Source organism: Canis aureus, chromosome 3 (genome assembly GCF_053574225.1).
Source record: "Canis aureus isolate CA01 chromosome 3, VMU_Caureus_v.1.0, whole genome shotgun sequence".
Lineage (NCBI taxonomy): Eukaryota > Metazoa > Chordata > Mammalia > Carnivora > Canidae > Canis > Canis aureus.
The window spans coordinates 64,221,204-64,241,178 of NC_135613.1; the positions used below are offsets into that span (position 1 = coordinate 64,221,204).

Below are 19,975 nucleotides of genomic sequence, written 5' to 3' on the forward strand. Positions count from 1 at the left end.
CCCTACCTTGAACCAGAACCCATCTGACTGGAGCTCCCACGGCTCAGTCCAGGTTTTGCCAGCTTCCTTCCCACTGCAAGGTATACACTGTGATTTAAAATCCACAGCTTTAGATGGAACTGCTAACAAAAACAATTTACCAGACTCATGACCCCAAACCACAATGCTGACACCTACTACTGCCACCACCGAATTCAATTATTGCATAAAACCTCCTCCTTTAGTGTCCCATTCATTTGGTGGTATTTTTAAACATAATCTGCTTATCATTCTAGTATAAGCTAATCATTATCCTTTGGACATGTATTTTCCATTTATGGCTGGCTATCTCCAATAAGACCCAGCTCTATAGCTAAATCAGTTTCTCCTCAACTGGGATTTCCTAGTCTACTAACCCAGCCCTCTATATAACAGGTTCAAGATAACACCAGGAAATGCTACCTATTTTCCTAATTATTAGAGGTACAATCATTATAGTATCCATATTTTTCTTTTGAAATGCTAACATCTGGAGGGAGGGACAAGATGGCCAAAGAGTAGGGTCCCCAAGTCACCTGTCCCCACCAAATTACCTAGATAACCTTCAAATCATCCTGAAATTCTACGAATTCGGCCTAAGATTTAAAGAGAGAAAAGCTGGAATGCTACAGTGAGAAGTGTTCACACTTCTATCAAGATAGGAAGATGGGGAAAAAGAAATAAAGAAACAAAAGGCATCCAAGGGGGAGGGGCCCCGCAAGGAGCCGGGCTAAGGACGGGGTGAGTGCCCCCAGGACAGGAAAGCACCATCCTGGAGAAGCCGGAGCTCCACCAATCTTCCCGGACAGAAAGGGGCTCGCAGGGAGTTAGAGCAAGACCCCAGGAGGGCGGGGATGCCCTCAGGCTCCCTGGGACACTAACAGACACCTGCACCCCAGGGAGAGTGCGCCGAGCTCCCTAAAGGGCTGCAGCGCGTGCATGGCTGGACCTGGGAGCAGCTCAGAGGGGCTCCGGCAGAGGAAGAGGCTCCATGCGTAGGGGGCTGCACGGCCCCAGGGGCAGTCGGATGGGCAGGGGCGGCGGCTCTGCAGAGAGGGGGCTGCGCGGCTGGAGCGCGAATCCAACAGCGCAGGCCCAGGAGCACAGGGTGCCGGGGACACAGCCCAGGATCCGGCTTCCTCCCGGGACAGGCAGAGGCCAGGAGGGCCCAGGACACCAAGGACACTCCTGCCCCGAGCTGAGCAGATCAGTGGCCCTGCACGAGAAGCATCCAAGCCCCTGCAGACACAGAGCTCTGAAGTTACTGTGGGAGCTGAATCCAGGGCTCCAGAGCTGGCCCCACCACTGTGGTTGTTCCTCCAGGGGCCGCACAGGGTAAACCACCCCCCACTGAGCCCTGCACCAGGCAGGGGACAGAGCAGCTCCCCCAAGCGCTGACACCTGAATATCAACACAACAGGCCCCTCCCCCAGAAGACCAGCTAGAGGGACAAGTTCCAGGGGAAGTCAAGGGACTTAGAGTATACAGAATCAGAAGATACTGCCCCGTGGTTTCTTTTTTTTTTTCTTTTTTTTCTTTTTGATTTCTGTTTGATTCTCCCACCCTTTTTTTCCTTTCTCTTTTTCTTCTCTTTTTTTTTTCTTCCTTTATTCTTTTTCTCTTTTCTTTCCTTCTTTCTCTCCTCTTTTTCTCCTTTTCCCAATACAACTTGTTTTTGGCCACTGTGCACTGAGCAAAATGACTACAAGGAAAACCTCACCTCAAAAGAAAGAATCAGAAACAGTCCTCTCTCCCACAGAGTTACAAAATCTGGATTATAATTCAATGTCAGAAAGCCAATTCAGAAGCACTATTATACAGCTACTGGTGGCTCTAGAAAAAAGCATAAAGGACTCAGGAGACTTCATGACTGCAGAATTTAGATCTAATCAGGCAGAAATTAAGAATCAATTCAATGAGATGCAATCCAAACTAGAAGTCCTAATGACAAGGGTGAACGAGGTGGAAGAACGAGTGAGTGACATAGAACACAAGTTGAGGGCAAAGAGGGAAACTGAGAAAAAAAGAGACAAACAATTAAAAGACCATGAGGATAGATTAAGGGAAATAAATGACACCCTGAGGAAGAAAAACCTACGTTTCATTGGGGTTCCCGAGGGGGCCGAAAGGGACAGAGGGCCAGAATATGTATTTCAACAAATCATAGCTGAAAACTTTCCTAATCTGGGAAGGGAAACAGGCATTCAGATCCAGGAAATAGAGAGATCCCCCCCTAAAATCAATAAAAACCGTTCAACACCTCGACACCTAATAGTTAAGCTTGCAAATTCCAAAGATAAAGAGAAGATTCTTAAAGCAGCAAGAGACAAGAGATCTCTGACTTTTGTGGGGAAGAGTATGAAGGTAACAGCAGACCTTTCCACAGAGACCTGGCAGGCCAGAAAGGGCTGGCAGGATATATTCAGGGTCCTAAATGAAAAGAACATGCAACCAAGAATACTTTATCCAGCAAGGCTCTCATTCAGAATGGAAGGAGACATAAAGAGCTTCCAAGACAGGCAGGAACTGAAAGAATATGTGACCTCCAAACCAGCTCTGCAAGAAATTTTAAGGGGGACTCTTAAAATCCCCCTTTAAGAAGAAGTCCACTGGAACAATCCACAAAAACAAGGACTGAATAGATATCATGATGACACTAAACTCATATCTTTCAATAGTAACTCTGAACGTGAACGGGCTTAATGACCCCATCAAAAGGCACAGGGTTTCAGACTGGATAAAAAAGCAGGACCCATCTATTTGCTGTCTACAAGAGACTCATTTTAGACAGAAGGACACCTACAGGGATCCCTGGGTGGCGCAGCGGTTTAGTGCCTGCCTTCGGCCCAGGGCGCGATCCTGGAGACCCAGGATCGAATCCCACGTCAGGCCCCCGGTGCATGGAGCCTGCTTCTCCCTCTGCCTATGTCTCTGCCTCTCTCTCTCTCTGTGTGTGACTATCATAAATAAATAAAAATTACAAAAAAAAGAAAAAGAAAGAAAGACACCTACAGCCTGAAAATAAAAGGTTGGAGAACCATTTACCATTCAAGTGGTCCTCAAAAGAAAGCAGGGGTAGCCATCCTTATATGAGATAAACTAAAATTTACCCCGAAGACTATAGTGAGAGATGAAAAGGGATACTAATCATACTTAAAGGATCTATCCAACAAGAAGACTTAACAATCCTCAATATATATGCCCTGAATGTGAGAGCTGCAAATATATCAATTAATAACCAAAGTCAAGACATACTTAGATAATAATACACTTATACTTGGTGACTTCAATCTAGCGCTTTCTACACTCGATAGGTCTTCTAAACACAAAATCTCCAAAGAAACGAGAGCTTTAAATGATACACTGGACCAGATGGATTTCACAGATATCTATAGAACTTTACATCCAAACTCAACTGAATACACATTCTTCTCAAGTGCACATGGAACTTTCTCCAGAATAGACCACATACTGGGTCACAAATCGGGTCTGAACCAATACCAAAAGATTGGGATCGTCCCCTGCATATTCTCAGACCATAATGCCTTGAAATTAGAACTAAATCACAACAAGAAGTTTGGAAGGACTTCAAACACGTGGAGGTTAAGGACCATCCTGCTAAAAGATGAAAAGGTCAACCAGGAAATTAAGGAAGAATTAAAAAGATTCATGGAAACTAATGAGAATGAAGATACAACCATCCAAAATCTTTGGGATGCAGCAAAAGCAGTCCTGAGGGGGAAATACATCGCAATACAAGCATCCATCCAAAACCTGGAAAGAACTCAAATACAAAAGCTAACCTTACACCTAAAGGAGCTAGAGAAAAAACAGCAAATAGATCCTACACCCAGCAGAAGAAGAGAGTTAATAAAGATTCGAGCAGAACTCAATGAAATCGAGACCAGAAGAACTGTGGAACAGATCAACAGAACCAGGAGTTGGTTCTTTGAAAGAATTAATAAGATAGATAAACCATTAGCCAGCCTTATTAAAAAGAAGAGAAGACTCAAATTAATAAAATCATAAGTGAGAAAGGAGAGATCACTACCAACACCAAGGAAATACAAACGATTTTAAAAACATATTATGAACAGCTATACCCCAATAAATTAGGCAATCTAGAAGAAATGGACGTATTTCTGGAAAGCCACAAACTACCAAAACTGGAACAGGAAGAAATAGAAAACCTGAGCAGGCCAATAACCAGGGAGGAAATTGAAGCAGTCATCAAAAACCTCCCAAGACACGAAAGTCCAGGGCCAGATGGCTTCCCAGGGGAATTCTATCAAACGTTTAAAGAAGAAACCATACCTATTCTACTAAAACTGTTTGGAAAGATAGAAAGAGATGGAGTACTTCCAAATTCGTTCTATGAGGCCAGCATCACCTTAATTCCAAAACCAGACAAAGACCCCACCAAAAAGGAGAATTATGGACCAATATCCCTGATAAACATGGATGCAAAAATTCTCAACAAGATACTAGCCAATAGGATCCAACGATACATTAAGAAGATTATTCACCATGATCAAGGGGTATTTATCCCTGGGATGCAAGGTTGGTTCAACACTCATAAAACAATCAAGGTGATAGATCACATCAACAAGAGAAAAACCAAGAACCATATGATCCTCTCATTAGATGCAGAGAAAGCATTTGACAAAATACAGCATCCATTCCTGATCAAAACTCTTCAGAGTATAAGGATAGAGGGAACATTCCTCAACATCTTAAAAGCCATCTATGAAAAGCCCACAGCAAATATCATTCTCAATGGGGAAGCACTGGGAGCCTTTCCCCTAAGATCAGGAACAAGACAGGGATGTCCACTCTCACCACTGCTATTCAACACAGTACTAGAACTTCTAGCCTCAGCAATCAGGCAACAAAAAGACATTAAAGACATTCAAACTGGCAAAGAAGTCAAACTCTCCCTCTTCGCCGATGACATGATACTCTACATAGAAAACCCAAAAGCCTCCATCCCAAGATTGCTAGAACTCATACAGCAATTTGGCAGCATGGCAGGATACAAAATCAATGCCCAGAACTCAGTGGCATTTCTATACACTAACAATGAGACTGAAGAAAGAGAAATTAAGGAGTCAATCCCATTTACAATTGCACCCAAAAGCATAAGATACCTAGGAATAAACTTAACCAAAGAGGTAAAGGATCTATACCCTAAAAACTATAGAACACTTCTGAAAGAAATTGAGGAAGACACAAAGAGATGGAAAAATATTCCACGCTCATGGACTGGCAGAATTAATATTGTGAAAATGTCAATGTTACCCAGGGCAATTTACACGTTTAATGCAATCCCTATCAAAATACCATGGACTTTCTTCAGAGACTTAGAACAAATTCTTTTAAGATTTTTGTGGAATCAGAAAAGACCCCGAATAACCAGGGGATTTTTAAAAAAGAAAACCATAGCTGGGGCATCACAATGCCAGATTTCAGGTTGTATTACAAAGCTGTGGTCATCAAGACAGTGTGGTACTGGCACAAAAACAGACACATAGATCAATGGAACAGAACAGAGAATCCAGAAGTTAACCCTCAACTTTATGGTCAACTAATATTCGATAAAGGAGGAAAGACTATCCACTGGAAGAAAGACAGTCTCTTCAATAAATGGTGCTGGGAAAATTGGACATCCACATGCAGAAGAATGAAACTAGACCACTCTCTTGCACCATACACAAAGATAAACTCAAAATGGATGAAAGATCTAAATGTGAGACAAGATTCCATCAGAATCCTAGAGGAGAACACAGGCAACATCCTTTTCGAACTCGGCCACAGTGACTTCTTGCAAGATACATCCACGAAGGCAAAAGAAACAAAAGCAAAAATGAACTATTGGGACTTCATCAAGATAAGAAGCTTTTGCACAGCAAAGGATACAGTCAACAAAACTAAAAGACAACCCTACAGAATGGGAGAAGATATTTGCAAATGACGTATCAGATAAAGGGCTAGTTTCCAAGATCTATAAAGAACTTCTTAAACTCAACACCAAAGAAACAAACAATCCAATCATGAAATGGGCAAAAGACATGAACAGAAATCTCACAGAGGAAGACATAGACATGGCCAACAAGCACATGAGAAAATGCTCCGCATCACTGCCCATCAGGGAAATACAAATCAAAACCACAATGAGATACCACCTCACACCAGTGAGAATGGGGCAAATTAACAAGGCAGGAAACCACAAATGTTGGAGAGGATATGGAGAAAAGGGAACCCTCTTACACTGTTGGTGGGAATGTGAACTGGTGCAACCACTCTGGAAAACTGTGTGGAGGTTCCTCAAAGAGTTAAAAATAGATCTGCCCTACGACCCAGCAATTGCACTGTTGGGGATTTACCCCAAAGATACAGATGCAATGAAACGCCAGGACACCTGCACCCCGATGTTTCTAGCAGCAATGTCCACAATAGCCAAACTGCGGAAGGAGCCTCGGTGTCCATCAAAAGATGAATGGATAAAGATGATGTGGTTTATGTATACAATGGAATATTCCTCAGCCATTAGAAATGACAAATACCCACCATTTGCTTCTACGTGGATAGAACTGGAGGGTATTATGCTGAGTGAAATGAATCAATCGGAGAAGGACAAACATTATATGTTCTCATTCATTTGGGGAATATAAATAACAGTGAAAGGGAATAGAAGGGAAGGGAGAAGAAATGGGTAGGAAATATCAGAAAGGGAGACAGAACATAAAGACTCCTAACTCTGGGAAACGAACTAGGGGTGGTGGAAGGGGAGGAGGGCGGGGGGTGGGGGTAAATGGGTGACGGACACTGAGGGGGACACTTGATGGGATGAGCACTGGGTGTTATTCTGTATGTTGGCAAATTGAACACCAATTAAAAAAAAATAAATTTATTATTAAAAAAAATGAAAGACTAACATCTTTAAAACCTGTTAATGTCAAAAGTGGATTATTTCTTAACTGTAAAACAGTCACCATAATTCATGCTTCCTTCTGCAGAATCTTTCATATATTGTTTTCACTCCATACGTAGGCTTTGGCAGCATATTTTCCTTCAGTCTCCCAGACCTCCACTGGCCATGCAATATTTACAATTATAACTACACTTAACAATGGAGTGATTTCCTTTGAAAGCAATATGGCAGCAGTAACACAGTCTACCAAAGTACCTCCTGTAGCATATCCAGTTAAAGGAATTTTCAACTCATTTCATTTTTTTAGATTGCAAAAAAGCAACAATTTTGATCTAATATAGCTACTGAATTCTTCTTCCATTTATTAAATAAAACTGTGGAATGCAATGCAACCCATAAAACAAAGCTACTGATTTTTTTTAATGTGCATATCTTGTCTTCCACAATACTTAAGAAACTGATCATAACTCATATCTACTTAATAAGTGATACTCTGCAAATACATCTCATTTCTTTGAATCCTCTGCAATTTAATATTCACTCATCAGCTTAAAAAACAAATGACAAAATACCCGGCAAATGGAGACAGTGTGTCCTGTAGATGCTCTTTCTTCAGAGAGTCATCTCTTAGGCTCTCATCCCGTGATTCTTCTCTCGCACTGTCTGAAACGTTCCCATGGTCCACAGTGCCCCCAGTTTCTAATGATCTTTGATGTGAGCATTTCCTGTTTCCTTCTCTCACATCAGATTGGCTCCATGATGAAGAACTTTCTTCACTGTTTTCTGTGGGTTTTCGAAAACCATGATCAACCAGTGCTGAAGATGAACAGGAGGGTTCAAAATTTCTGCCCTTGCTATGAAATGACAGTTCTTCATCATCAGAGGGTCTTAAAAATTTGGGTTTCAAATTTCCAAAGGAAGAAAACTCTTGATTTTGCCTTTGACTGGACTGTCTTCTACAGGTTTCTAAAGACCCAGACCTATTATCTTTTTCATCACCACTAAACTTCTCTTTATTGGTACTGTTTGTAATATTTGTTGAATGGTATCTATCCCTTGAATTTTTATTATATTTTACCAAGTCTGATTTTCTACTTTCTTGACTACTTTGTGCTTTTTCTGCGTATGTTGGTTTCCTCCATCGTTCTCGTTTACAATCTTCTTTTGTGGATGCAGTTTTTTCAGCTTCTTCTAATTTTGACTGAAATATTTCCATTGACTACAAAGAAGAGAAATTAAACAAGATATCTACAATTAAAAAAAAAAGGTTCAATGACTTGTGCCCCCATATGCCACTGTGCTAAGATACACTGTCATATAAACACAATGAAGAAAAACCCAACAAAGAAGAAGAGACCCATACAATCATCCTACCTAATAAAGGCTTACATGTGCCCTCATCTAATTCATATGTAGAAGACCTAACCTCTGGTACTCAGAACACGACAGCATTTAGAGATAGGCACTTGAAAGTAAAAAGTTCAGTTGAGCCCCAAATCAATCTGACAGATATCCATAAAAGAAGAAATGTAGAAATATAAATAAAGACAGAATGGATGAGCATACGAAGAGAAAATACCATATGAGGGACGCAGTAAGAAGGCAGCCATTTACAAGCCATGAAGAGATGCCCCAGGAGAAACCAAACATTGTAATGCCTTGATCTTGGACTTCAATTCTCCTAAACTGTGAGAAAATAGATTTGTTGTTTAGGCCTGTGGAACTTTGCTATGGCAGTCCCAGCAAACTAATATACTACCCTAAAATAAGTGCCAAAAAAAATATAATTAATTCATCAAAAATTACCAAATAATGAAAAATATCTGGGAACTCAAAAGAACTTAGACCAAATGCCCAGCACTAAAACAAAATATAATGCAGAAAACAATGAAGACATCATTTCTAAAAAATTAATTCCTACGGTCAGTGAGATTCAAGAGGCTGCTACATTACTAAAACATAACAGACTCTCATGAAAAACAAGAATTCAAGAACATGAGAAACTTATAAATGAAAAACTATGTGTCCAAAAACATGCAGATATGGTGAACAAAAGAACAGAGAGTATTTCATCCAGTACTAGTGAATTCAACACTAGCCTGAGAATCCTCTCTACCTAGGAAAAGATGGTAAACAAATACGTTATAAGGAAAAAAGACACAAGGACAATTAATTCTAGAAAATCTAATATGCATATATGAATACTACCAGAAGGAAAAAGCAAAGATAGAAGAAAGTATTAACAAGATAATAATAATACAAGAATATCTCTCCAGCTAACTTTCTACGTATGAAGGGATCATCTGGTAGTCTTAGGAGAGGGGAGAAAATAAAGCATATAAAGATTCTTAAAGAATCATACAGGGCAGCCCCGGTGGCGCAGCAGTTTAGCGCCGCCTGCAGCCCAGGGCGTGATCCTGGAGACCCTGGATGGAGTCCCACGTCAGGCTCTCTGTATGATGCCTGCTTCTCCCTCTGCCTGTGTCTCTGCCTGTGTCTCTGCCTCTCTCTCTCTGTCTCTATGAATAAATAAATTTTAAAATCTTCATAAAAAAAAAAAGAATCATACATAAAAATCAGTCAGTTGAGAATCTGACTCCTGATTTCATCTCAGATCATGATCTTAGGGTCCTGAGATCGAGCCCCATGTCAAACTCCACACTCAGCAAGCAGTCTGCTCTCAATTCTCTCTCCTTCTCCCTCTACCCTTCCCCTACACTTTCTCCCTCTCTAAAAAAAAAAAAAAAAGTAAAACTGTTACCAACTCTTCATCTGTAATACTAAACACTACAAGTTACAGGATAATGGAATAAAGATCAAGTTATGTTGGGAAAAATGGACAGTAAGATACAAAAGAAAAAACCTGACCCGTTCTTACACCATATACAAAATAAATTAAAAATGGATTAAAGACTTAAATGTGAGATTTGACACCATAAAAATCCTAGAAGAGAACACAGGCAGTAACACTGGCTGCACAAACTTTTTTCTAGCTATATCTCCTGAGGCAAGTGAAACAAAAGCAAAAACAAACTATGGGGACTACACCAAAATAAAACGCTTCTGCAGAGCAAAGGAAACAATCAACAAAACTAAAAGCAGTCTATGGAATAGGTGAAGACATTTGCAAATGATGTATCTGATAAAGGGTTAGTATCTAAAGTATAAAAGAACTTATAAAACTCAACACCCAAAAAACAAATAGTTCAATTGAAAAATGGGCAGATGACCTAAATATACATTTTCTTAAAGATGACATACAGATGGTCAACAGACAAATGAAAAGATGCTCAACACCACTCATCAGGGAAATCAAAATTACAATGAGCTATTATCTCACACCCATCAGAATGGCTAAAATTAATACAAGAAACAATAGGTGTTGGCAAGGATGTGGAGAAAGGAGAACCTCTTACAACCTCTTACACTGTTGGTGGGAACACAGTGGTGTAGCCACTGTGTTAAACAGTATGGAGGTTCCTCAAAATGTTAAAAATAGAGCTACCCTATGATCTAGCAATTGAACTACTAGATATTTACCCAACAGATACAAAAATGCTAAATCAAAGGGATATTACAGAAGCAGCCCTGTTGACTGATGAACAGATATACAGATAGACACACACACACACACACACACAATGGAATATAAGCCATCAAAAAGAATGAGATCTTGCCATTTGCAAGGATATGAATGGAGCTAGAATATTAAGCTAAGTGAAATAAAGCAGTCAGAGAAAGACAAATACCATAGGATTTCACTCATATGTGAAATCTAAGAAACAAAACAAATGAACAAAGGAAGAGAGGGAGGTACAAACCAAGAAACTGACTCTGAACTACAGAGAACACATTGCTGGTCACCAGAGGGGAAATGGGGTGGTGGGGGGAATGAGGGAAACAGGTGATAGGGATAAAGGAGCACAGGTGTTGTGCTGAGCACCAGGTGTTGTATGGAAATGCTGAATGCCCAAATTGTGATTTGAAACTAATATTAACCTGTATGTTAACTAACTGGAAATTAAATAAAAACTTAAAGAATTTTTTTCAAATTATTTCAAGAAAATCTGAGAGCTGAGATGGGGGAATCAAAACATGTTAAAGTTATTATATTAGCCTAGGCAGAGATAATCTATAATATTTCATCTTTTTTAAGTATTTAAAAATACAGATTTAACATGTCTCTTAAATTGAATAACAACATGATTAGAACAGAAATGATGGAAGGGAGAAGAAATGTGTGGGAAATATCAGAAAGGGAGACAGAACATAAAGACTCCTAACTCTGGGAAATGAACTAGGGGTGGTGGAAGGGGAGGAGGGTGGGGGGTGGGGGTGAATGGGTGACGGGCACTGAGGGGAGCACCTGACAGGATGAGCACTGGATGTTATTCTGTATGTTGGCAAATTGAACACCAATAAAAAATAAATTTAATTTTTTTTTTTTTTTTTTTTTTATGATAGTCATACAGAGAGAAAGAGAGAGAGGCAGAGACACAGGCAGAGGGAGAAGCAGGCTCCATGCACTGGGAGCCTGACGTGGGATTCGATCCTGGGTCTCCAGGATCACGCCCTGGGCCAAAGGCAGGCGCCAAACCGCTGCGCCACCCAGGGATCCCAAAATAAATTTATTATAAAAAAAAAAAAGAACAGAAATGATGATGGGGAGGGGGTAGTTTCATAATAAAAGCATTGCATCAGAGGCAGCTCTCTGCCTTCTTATTGAGACATGTGTCTAAACTTAGTGGCTTCTTAGATTCAATAAAATACGGTAATGATACAAACGACAAAAACAGCAAGGACCACAATTCATCCAGTGCTCAATATATTACCTACTTTACACCGTTTAAATGGGTCCTAGGAGAGAACACCTAGGTTTGAATCTACTGACTGAATCTCACTTATTTTTCCAGCTTACTCATATTCTTGAAATCTTATTTTCTAAACCTGTTTTTTTCTAAATATTAAAATTACTAGCTATGAAAATCCAAAAATATCCACACATGGTTAATGGAGGAGCTGGTTTTAAAATATCATGTAAAATATCATGGTTCCATTGTTTAAAGAGTGTGTGTGTGTGTGTGTGTGTGTGTATATATATATGTAAATATATTATTAATATATATAGTTAATATATAATTGTTAATATATAAAACATATGTAAATATATTGTTAAAATATATTTTTAAAAACTTGTCATATTGCAAAATCTCTGGAATAAGCAAAAACCCCTAAATATATTAAAATTTTAACAGTGGTTAGTTATCTCAAGAGGTATACCATGGAGGATTTCCTGCATTATTTAAATTTCCTCACAATGAAAAAGTTTATTTACATTAAACACATACACTTAAATTGTATTCACTTAAGTTTTATATTCATCATGTCAATAAAAATATGCTACCTAAGTTTACATAATTAAAAAAAGGTAGAAAATGCCTTTGGCAATCAATAAGAGTTGAGATTTAATATTCATTTAATTCAAAAGAGCTTCATGGCACCAAACACTGACAAAGTTAAAGACACTTATTTCTCATATAACTATAAATATAACACATTAATATTAATTAGTAATTATGATCTATTAAATATTAATCTCATTAATATCAGTACTCACCCCATATCTTTCAGCAACAATGTCTTCAAAATTTCTATTCTGTTTCTCAGCCTGTTCCTTCATTCTCTGGTAAGACTTTCTCAGCCAGCTTAATCCACCATCTTCCACTACTGAAACTAAATTCCAATACTTAATGTTAATTATACTTCTCATGTGGTTATAATAAAATCAATATTTATTACTTCTGTAATAATTTCTAAAGTATAAATTAGATATTTTTTCTTGGACATTAAGAACCATGAGGACACTTAAAATTCAACAGGTTAAAAAAATAAAATTCAATATATTATTTTTTTTATTTTTAAAAAAAGGTTTATTTATTTGACAGAGAGAGAAAGCATGAACAGGAGGGGCAGAGAGAGGGAGAAAAAGAGAATCTCAAGCGGACTCCATGCTAAGCACAGAGCCTGACACGGGGTTCAATCTCAGGATGCCGAGATCATGACCTGAGCTGAAACCAGGAGTCAGAGACTTAATCTGTGCCATCCAGGTGCCCCTCAACATATTGTTTATATAGCTATATATGCAAGGTACAGATTTTAGGGACTGAGGAAGGCAAAAATAAATAAAACTATACTCAAAAACAACTGCAATCCAAGAGTATGAGGATGAGTACAAAAATAATAAGTATAATATGTAACAAAAATAAAGATAGAAGTAATTACAGAAAAATGAGAAAGGAGTTATTTCTAAATAGGTGGTCAGGGAAAATTTTACAGATCAGGCTTAAAATAATGAGTTGGATTTCTATAAACAAAGATAAGAGGAGGCAGGGCATTCCCATAAATAAAGAATAAGAGTATACAAACAGCAGGGAAAAAGCTACCTCAGATCCAGCACAAAAAACAAATAAGGAAATCACAGATGATAATACGGAAATGTATATAAAACAAATTATTCTATGCAGTCATTATTACCAACTATGAAAATCTGAATGCCTCTAAACTTTATTAAGCTGCTTGTATTTCCTTCTACATACATAACACTTTTGATGTGCATAAAGAAATCTAATCACTTAAGTCAAAACTCTGTTCCTGATTTTCCTTGTCTAAAAATATGATTGCTTTGTATCACCCCCAGTTCTATCATCAACAAAAATACACAGAGACTGTGAAAGACACATATAAGAATCTTTGCAGTGAAGTCTGCAGTAATCCCTGCCTTGAAAATAATCCAAATGTTCACTATAAGAAAAATGGAAATACAGCATAAATGATGATATATTCCTAAAACAGACTAGTATACAGCATGAAAATCAATGACCACACCTATACACAACAACATGGATGAATGTGAAAACATGAACACAGGCAGCAGGCACCAAAAGGGCACACAATACGCACTCTATGATTCCAGGAAAACTGACCTTGGTGCCAGACACCACAACAGTGGCCACCTTTCCAACAAGAGCACAGTGCCTCAAACGCCACAGAAGGAGCCTCTGGGATGCTAACATGTTCTGTTTCTCAAAAATGTGTGCTGATGACATGATTTTGTGAACGTGATTAGTCTGTACTTTTCAGACTGTGTACTTTTCCGCATGAGTTGAATTTTAATAAGAAGTTTAAAGGGAAAAAAAAGATTTCCTCAATCTATTAACTGCAGTCTCACTCAAATCTCCAGTCTCTTTGTTAAGCAATCTCTTCTAAGACATTGGCCTTTCTTTTTCATTTTTTTTTTAATTTATTTATGATAGTCACAGAGAGAGAGAGAGAGAGAGAGAGAGGCAGAGACATAGGCAGAGGGAGAAGCAGGCTCCATGCACCGGGAGCCTGATGTGGGATTCGATCCCGGGTCTCCAGGATCGCGCCCTGGGCCAAAGGCAGGCGCCAAACCGCTGCGCCACCCAGGGATCCCACTGCGCCACCCAGGGATCCCTGGTCTTTCTTTATAGACCTAAAGTACTTAGTACTTCAAAACCTAGATCTCTACTTAATTCAATGATTCACTTTTCTCCCAAGTTTATTTTGCTCTTGCTCTCATTTTCTTATATAGTCTATGTAACAATGCAATCAGTGAACAAAGTTAGTCTAAATCCTCAATTTACACAAAGAGAAACCTACTGTCATTAATACCTATGTTAACATCCCAGCTACACAAGTTCAAAGAGCTATCCATGAAACTGATAAAAATGCTGATGGGCATAGTGATTATTTCCTGAACAATCACCAATATATTAACATAGTTCAGAGGAAAAAAATCTCAGAGAAAAAGGAAGACTTTTATCCTTTTGTGTTGACATTTATCAGGGAAATCAAACAAGAATAAAAATTTTCAGTGAATTCAGCTATGAGCAAAATTTACAATCTTAGAAATATTTATAATAATGTCATTTCTAGTTAATTATATTTTCTATTTCAATAGTCTTATTCATCTTATAATTAGATACAATAATGCAATATTTTTAAAACAAAATATCATCAGACATTTTAAAAGCAAATGAAAAATAACAATTTGCAGTACCATCCATCATGAAATTCAATCTAACAAATATTTAGTAAACATTTACTACAAATATGAAAATGTTTAAACCTAGTAGGAAGTAAAAACATAAATAAAACATAGTCCCTATTCACTATGCTTAGGTAAAGATATATCAAATAATTATAATAAACTTACCAACATACAACATTTAACATACACCTATACCTAAAGCCAAAATGTAACAGACTAAAGGGATATGCTTCCCATCATAATTAAAGGCTATATTGGTAGACACAAAATACAGCTAAACAAATTCAGGCTACATTCCCCATTTTTCTCAGAAGATAGATAATTTAAAAAATAACAATAAGCTAAGTATCAGGAGACCTAAGTATCAGTCTTGCTGTTCCTACAAATTAGTTGTAAGATTTTAATCAAGTCACTGACTTCCTTGGACCTTTGTTTCAACTATAAGGCAGTTGATATAAGCCACTTGTGATGTTTCTTCCAAGTCAAAAGATTCAAAAAGGGAAAGCCAAAAAATAGAAAATATACATAGAAAGAACAGAAATACATCAGAATGGTCTGTAGGCAAGAATTTCTACTAACTACATAGTAGTAAATACAATCTGGTAGTAAAGAATCCAAAGTCACTAAAGCTAAACGAGCCATCAGATCTGGGTTCTAGGATCACTCATACGACTACAAGCAAATTAGCTAGCAGCCCTAAGCCTTAGTGCCTTTGAGATTCAGGACAATAACAGCTACAGTGCTATCTTCACATGGATGCTATGAAAATAAGCTTATATGTATATGTGCCATGTAAACTTTATACAAATATTCCCATTACCAGAATATTGGTAAAAGTAATTCTGTATGAATTCTGAGAACAGTTTCGTTACTTGTCCAATTAATCTTTTCTAAGGAAAAAAAAACAAGATTAATTTTTGAAAATATGGTACCTCAATCATCACAAAAAACCTGTTGATAAAATCTTCCCAAAACATTTCATCATAAGAACAAGTATTTGACATCATCTTCATTATTAAGCATTTACTGTATCCCAGATATTGAGCTGAAAAGACGTTCTCAGCAAATGCTCACAATACCTACGTAGGACAGGTATGGTCACCGTTCTCTATCACATATGACGCTGGAAAGGCACTGCTGAGGGACGACAGTGCTATGCAAAGCTGCGAGGGGTGACTGGTGGTGGCACTAAGAAGGTTACTGGTGAAGTTCCCTTAGACAACTTCTATGGAAAGGGGCAGGCAGGTGGAGAACGGTGCTGGCCCCCCGACCCCACACGGAGTGGTGTACCCAGTTCCAATGCACCTGATGTCACACAGTGCCCCCCACTGTGCACCTGGTGGCGGTGGAGGGGGGTGTCCCCTGCAGCCCTGCTCTTCTCCAATCACAAATAATGTGGTTTAGGGAGCTCCCTTCCTAAGTGACACTGAAGGTTTGCTCAAAGGCAGCACTTACACTGTACTTCCTGTAGGATTCCCTCTGATTTCCATTTGTATTCTACCCAGGCTGCCCTGGCTGCCTTGAGAGGTTACTTCTGCCTTTCCAGTGATAAAATGGGTGCTAACTCTTAAAAAAAAAAAACCCATAATAAACATATCTGAGATGGATATTCACAATTTCTCAGAAGAAAGTGGCAGTGCTGAAGGAAAAGATAACGTTGATGCATATTTGCTGAAATTCACTGATGAAGATTCTGAAGGTACCTCATGACCAGCCTACACCAGAAAACTGATCCAGAATCGACATCTAAGTAGGAGGGTCAGGCCCTACTGCTATCAAGAATAGGTGCTATCTGATCAATTCTCAAGCAAGATCAGTGTAAAGAATGGTTGGGAAATGTGCTTTATTATGATTACCTCTAGGCTGATTTTCCAAATGATTTGTGAAGTGGTTTCTAGACAATGTGAATTGTCCAGGTTTTACACTATTTATCTCAAGAACCTACATAGCTTGTCAATTTCATAAATACTTATTTCTGAAAACATCTTTTACTGTAACTTTAGGTTAAGAGGTAATATCCTGTGAATGCTCTCATATAAAGACGCATGACTTTGTGTTATGAAAATAGAGTTGTGTTTAATGCTGACTACTGTTACTCTTACATGGAGCGCGTGTTATGTGAAGACTGAGAAACCTTTTTCTCATGTAAAATACAGGTGCATACATATTCTGCAGGTAATATTCAATAAGATAACTGGATAATAATTTATCCTTCTCTTTTCATTTCTAAACCGAGCTTAACCAGGTAATAATGAAAGGAATGATAAAACACCAAATATTCACCAAAATGCTGTTGTTCCCTATTTTGCTTTACACAGCATTTTGGCTCAGGAGTTTATCATATTATTCACTTAATAAAAGTATCGTACTAACTGCCAGAGATAAAATGTAAGCAAAAGGGACATCTGGATGGCTCAGCAGTTGAGCATCTGCCTTTGGCTCAGGGCATGATCCCAGAGTTCCAGGATCAAGTCCCACATCAGGCTCTCTGCATGGAGCCTGCTTCTTCCTCTACCTAGGTCTCTGCCTTCTCTCTGTTTCTCATGAATAAATTTTTTAAAATCTTAAAAAAAAAAAAAGATAAGCAAAAACAGCCACTCTCTCCCCACATAGAACATATAATCTCAATAAAGACTGTCCAATAAGCACATCAATACATGTGAAATCACTACTGCAGTAAAGGTTCTGAAATCAAGGGACACAGAGCTACCGGCATACAGCAGCTCACGGCCTGGTGCAGGGGTCAGAAAAGGCCCCACCAAAGAAGCTGCAGCAGGGCAATAAAAGACAAGTAGGAGTTAACTAGGTAATGGAAGGGAAAGCTGTGCAAAGGCCTCATGAGGCCCATAAACAAAGGTCTGCTGGGGGCGCTCCAGCAGCCAGAGACCAGAGAACACCAAGGGCCTCCTGGCATCCTGAAGGCTGTTTTTATCCAGAAACCATGGGACACCCCTTAAGAACTGAAAGGAGGAGGCCTACGACAGGACTGGTCTTACTTTCTGAGGACCTCATTATGGTTGTGTTGTGGAGAATGGACTAGGAGGCAGCAAGCAGACCACTGAGTGGCTGGCAAGGGCAGGATCCAGAGATGATATGGCCCAGGCGTGGTGCACAGAATAGCAGACTAGGTTCAGATGGGGCTCGCAGACTTCTTCTATTCTTTCCATTCTACATTGTAAAAAGGATATTTCCCACTAAAAATATTTTAGGCAGAAAATTCTGATTTGCTTTATGCTTTTGAGTTGCAAAATTTGATTCCATAAGCAAGGGTGAAATCACTGGCAACAAACAGTACCAGAAAAACTCTTATTTTCTAGCGCTAAAGAATGGGACCAATAAGTTAATACTATACTGAATCATCCTGGGGTTTTTATTGTGTGTGGGTTATGTCCTTACACAGCTATTTTCCTTAACCTCTGGATGTGCCAATTTGGCAGAATATTAAATACTTGAAGTTGACATCAAATTAAGCTGGCTAGTTTTAAATAGATTTTTTTTTTTCAAATACAAATTGCATACTTACTCAAAAAAAATTGACATAAATGTATGATAAAATAAAGGGTGAAAGTACACTACTACCCTTTCCATCTATGAAAGGCACAGAAGAGCATGCTGGGAAGTGAGCAGGCTCTAGAGCCAAACTATTTGTATTCAAATTGTGGCTTGAATACTCACTAGCCATGAACTTAAAAGAATTTACTTAAACTCTTCTTGTAAAATAGGAATTAAAAACTAGAGCTATAACTCTTAACTACAGAGAATACGCTGATGATCAACAGAGGGAAGGTGGGTGGGGAATGGGGGAAAGAGGTGATGGGGATGAAGGAGTGCACCTGTCATGATGACCACTGGGTGATGTATGGTTCCACAGCTCCTAACTATTAGGTGCCCGACCATGTCAGCCCTACCTCTGGTCTAAACAGAATGACTACACTGCCTGCATATGCAGCCAAACAATGCAAATCATTTAAAACTTAATTTCAGGAAGACAGGCAAGATGGCAGAAGAGTAGAGGTCCTCAACTCACCTAGTCCCACCAACTTACCTAGATAACTTACAAAACATCCTGATCACCTACAAATTTCACCTGAGACTTAAAGAGAGAATACTCGGAACACTACAGAGAGAAGGGTTTTCACCTCTAGCAAGAATCCTCTAGGGTGACATTTACTTAGGTCGTGGTTGATATACTTGACTCAGCCCACTCATGCAGCCACTCTGCACTGAGCAAAATGACTAGAAGGAAGAACTCACCACAAAAGAATCAGAAACATTACTCTCTGCCACAGTTACAGATTATGGACTACAATTAGACGTCAGAAAGCCAATTCAGAAGCACAATTATAAAGCTACTGGTGGCTCTGGAAAAAAGCTTCAAAGATTCTAGAGACTTCATTACTGCAGAATTTAGATCTAAACAGGCCAAAATTAAAAATCAATTAAATGAGATGCAATCCAAACTACATGTCATAACAACTAGGGTTAATGGGGTAGAAGAGTGAGTGACACAGAAGACAAGTTGATGGCAAGGAAGGAAACTGAGGGAAAAAAAGAGAAAAACAATTAAGAGACCATGAGGAAAGCTTAAGGAAAATAAATGATAGCCTAGGAAGGAAGAATCTATGTACAATTGGGGTTCCAGAAAATGCTGAGAGGGACAAAGGGCCAGAAAGCATATCTGAATAAATCATAGCTGAGAACTTCCTTAATTTGGGAAGGAAAATGGGCATTCAGATCCAGGAGATATTAAAGTCCCTCCTCCCTGTCACACAAAATCAATAAAAACCATTCAACACCTTGACATTTAATAGTGAAACTTGAAAATTCCAAAGATAAAGAGAATCCTTAAAGAAACAAGAGATGAGAGTTTGTTAACTTATATGGGGAGAAATATCAGATTAACAGCAGACCTCTCCACAGAGACCTGGCAGGCCAGAAAGGGCTGGCAGGATATA

General features: G+C 38.8%; 1 protein-coding gene across 3 annotated transcripts in view; it reads right to left on the reverse strand.

The window, feature by feature from the left end:
- CWF19L2 (CWF19 like cell cycle control factor 2) overlaps positions 1 to 19,975 on the reverse strand; it is a 144,466-nt gene that overhangs the window by 93,238 nt on the left and 31,253 nt on the right. For all 3 annotated transcript variants that reach the window (XM_077893314.1, XM_077893313.1, XM_077893315.1), the window contains exons 7-8: positions 12,567 to 12,682; positions 7,522 to 8,168 (exon numbers count right to left, since the gene is read on the reverse strand). In XM_077893314.1, coding sequence (XP_077749440.1) covers positions 7,522 to 8,168; positions 12,567 to 12,682 — 763 coding nt within the window. The remainder of the gene's footprint in view (positions 1 to 7,521; positions 8,169 to 12,566; positions 12,683 to 19,975) is intronic.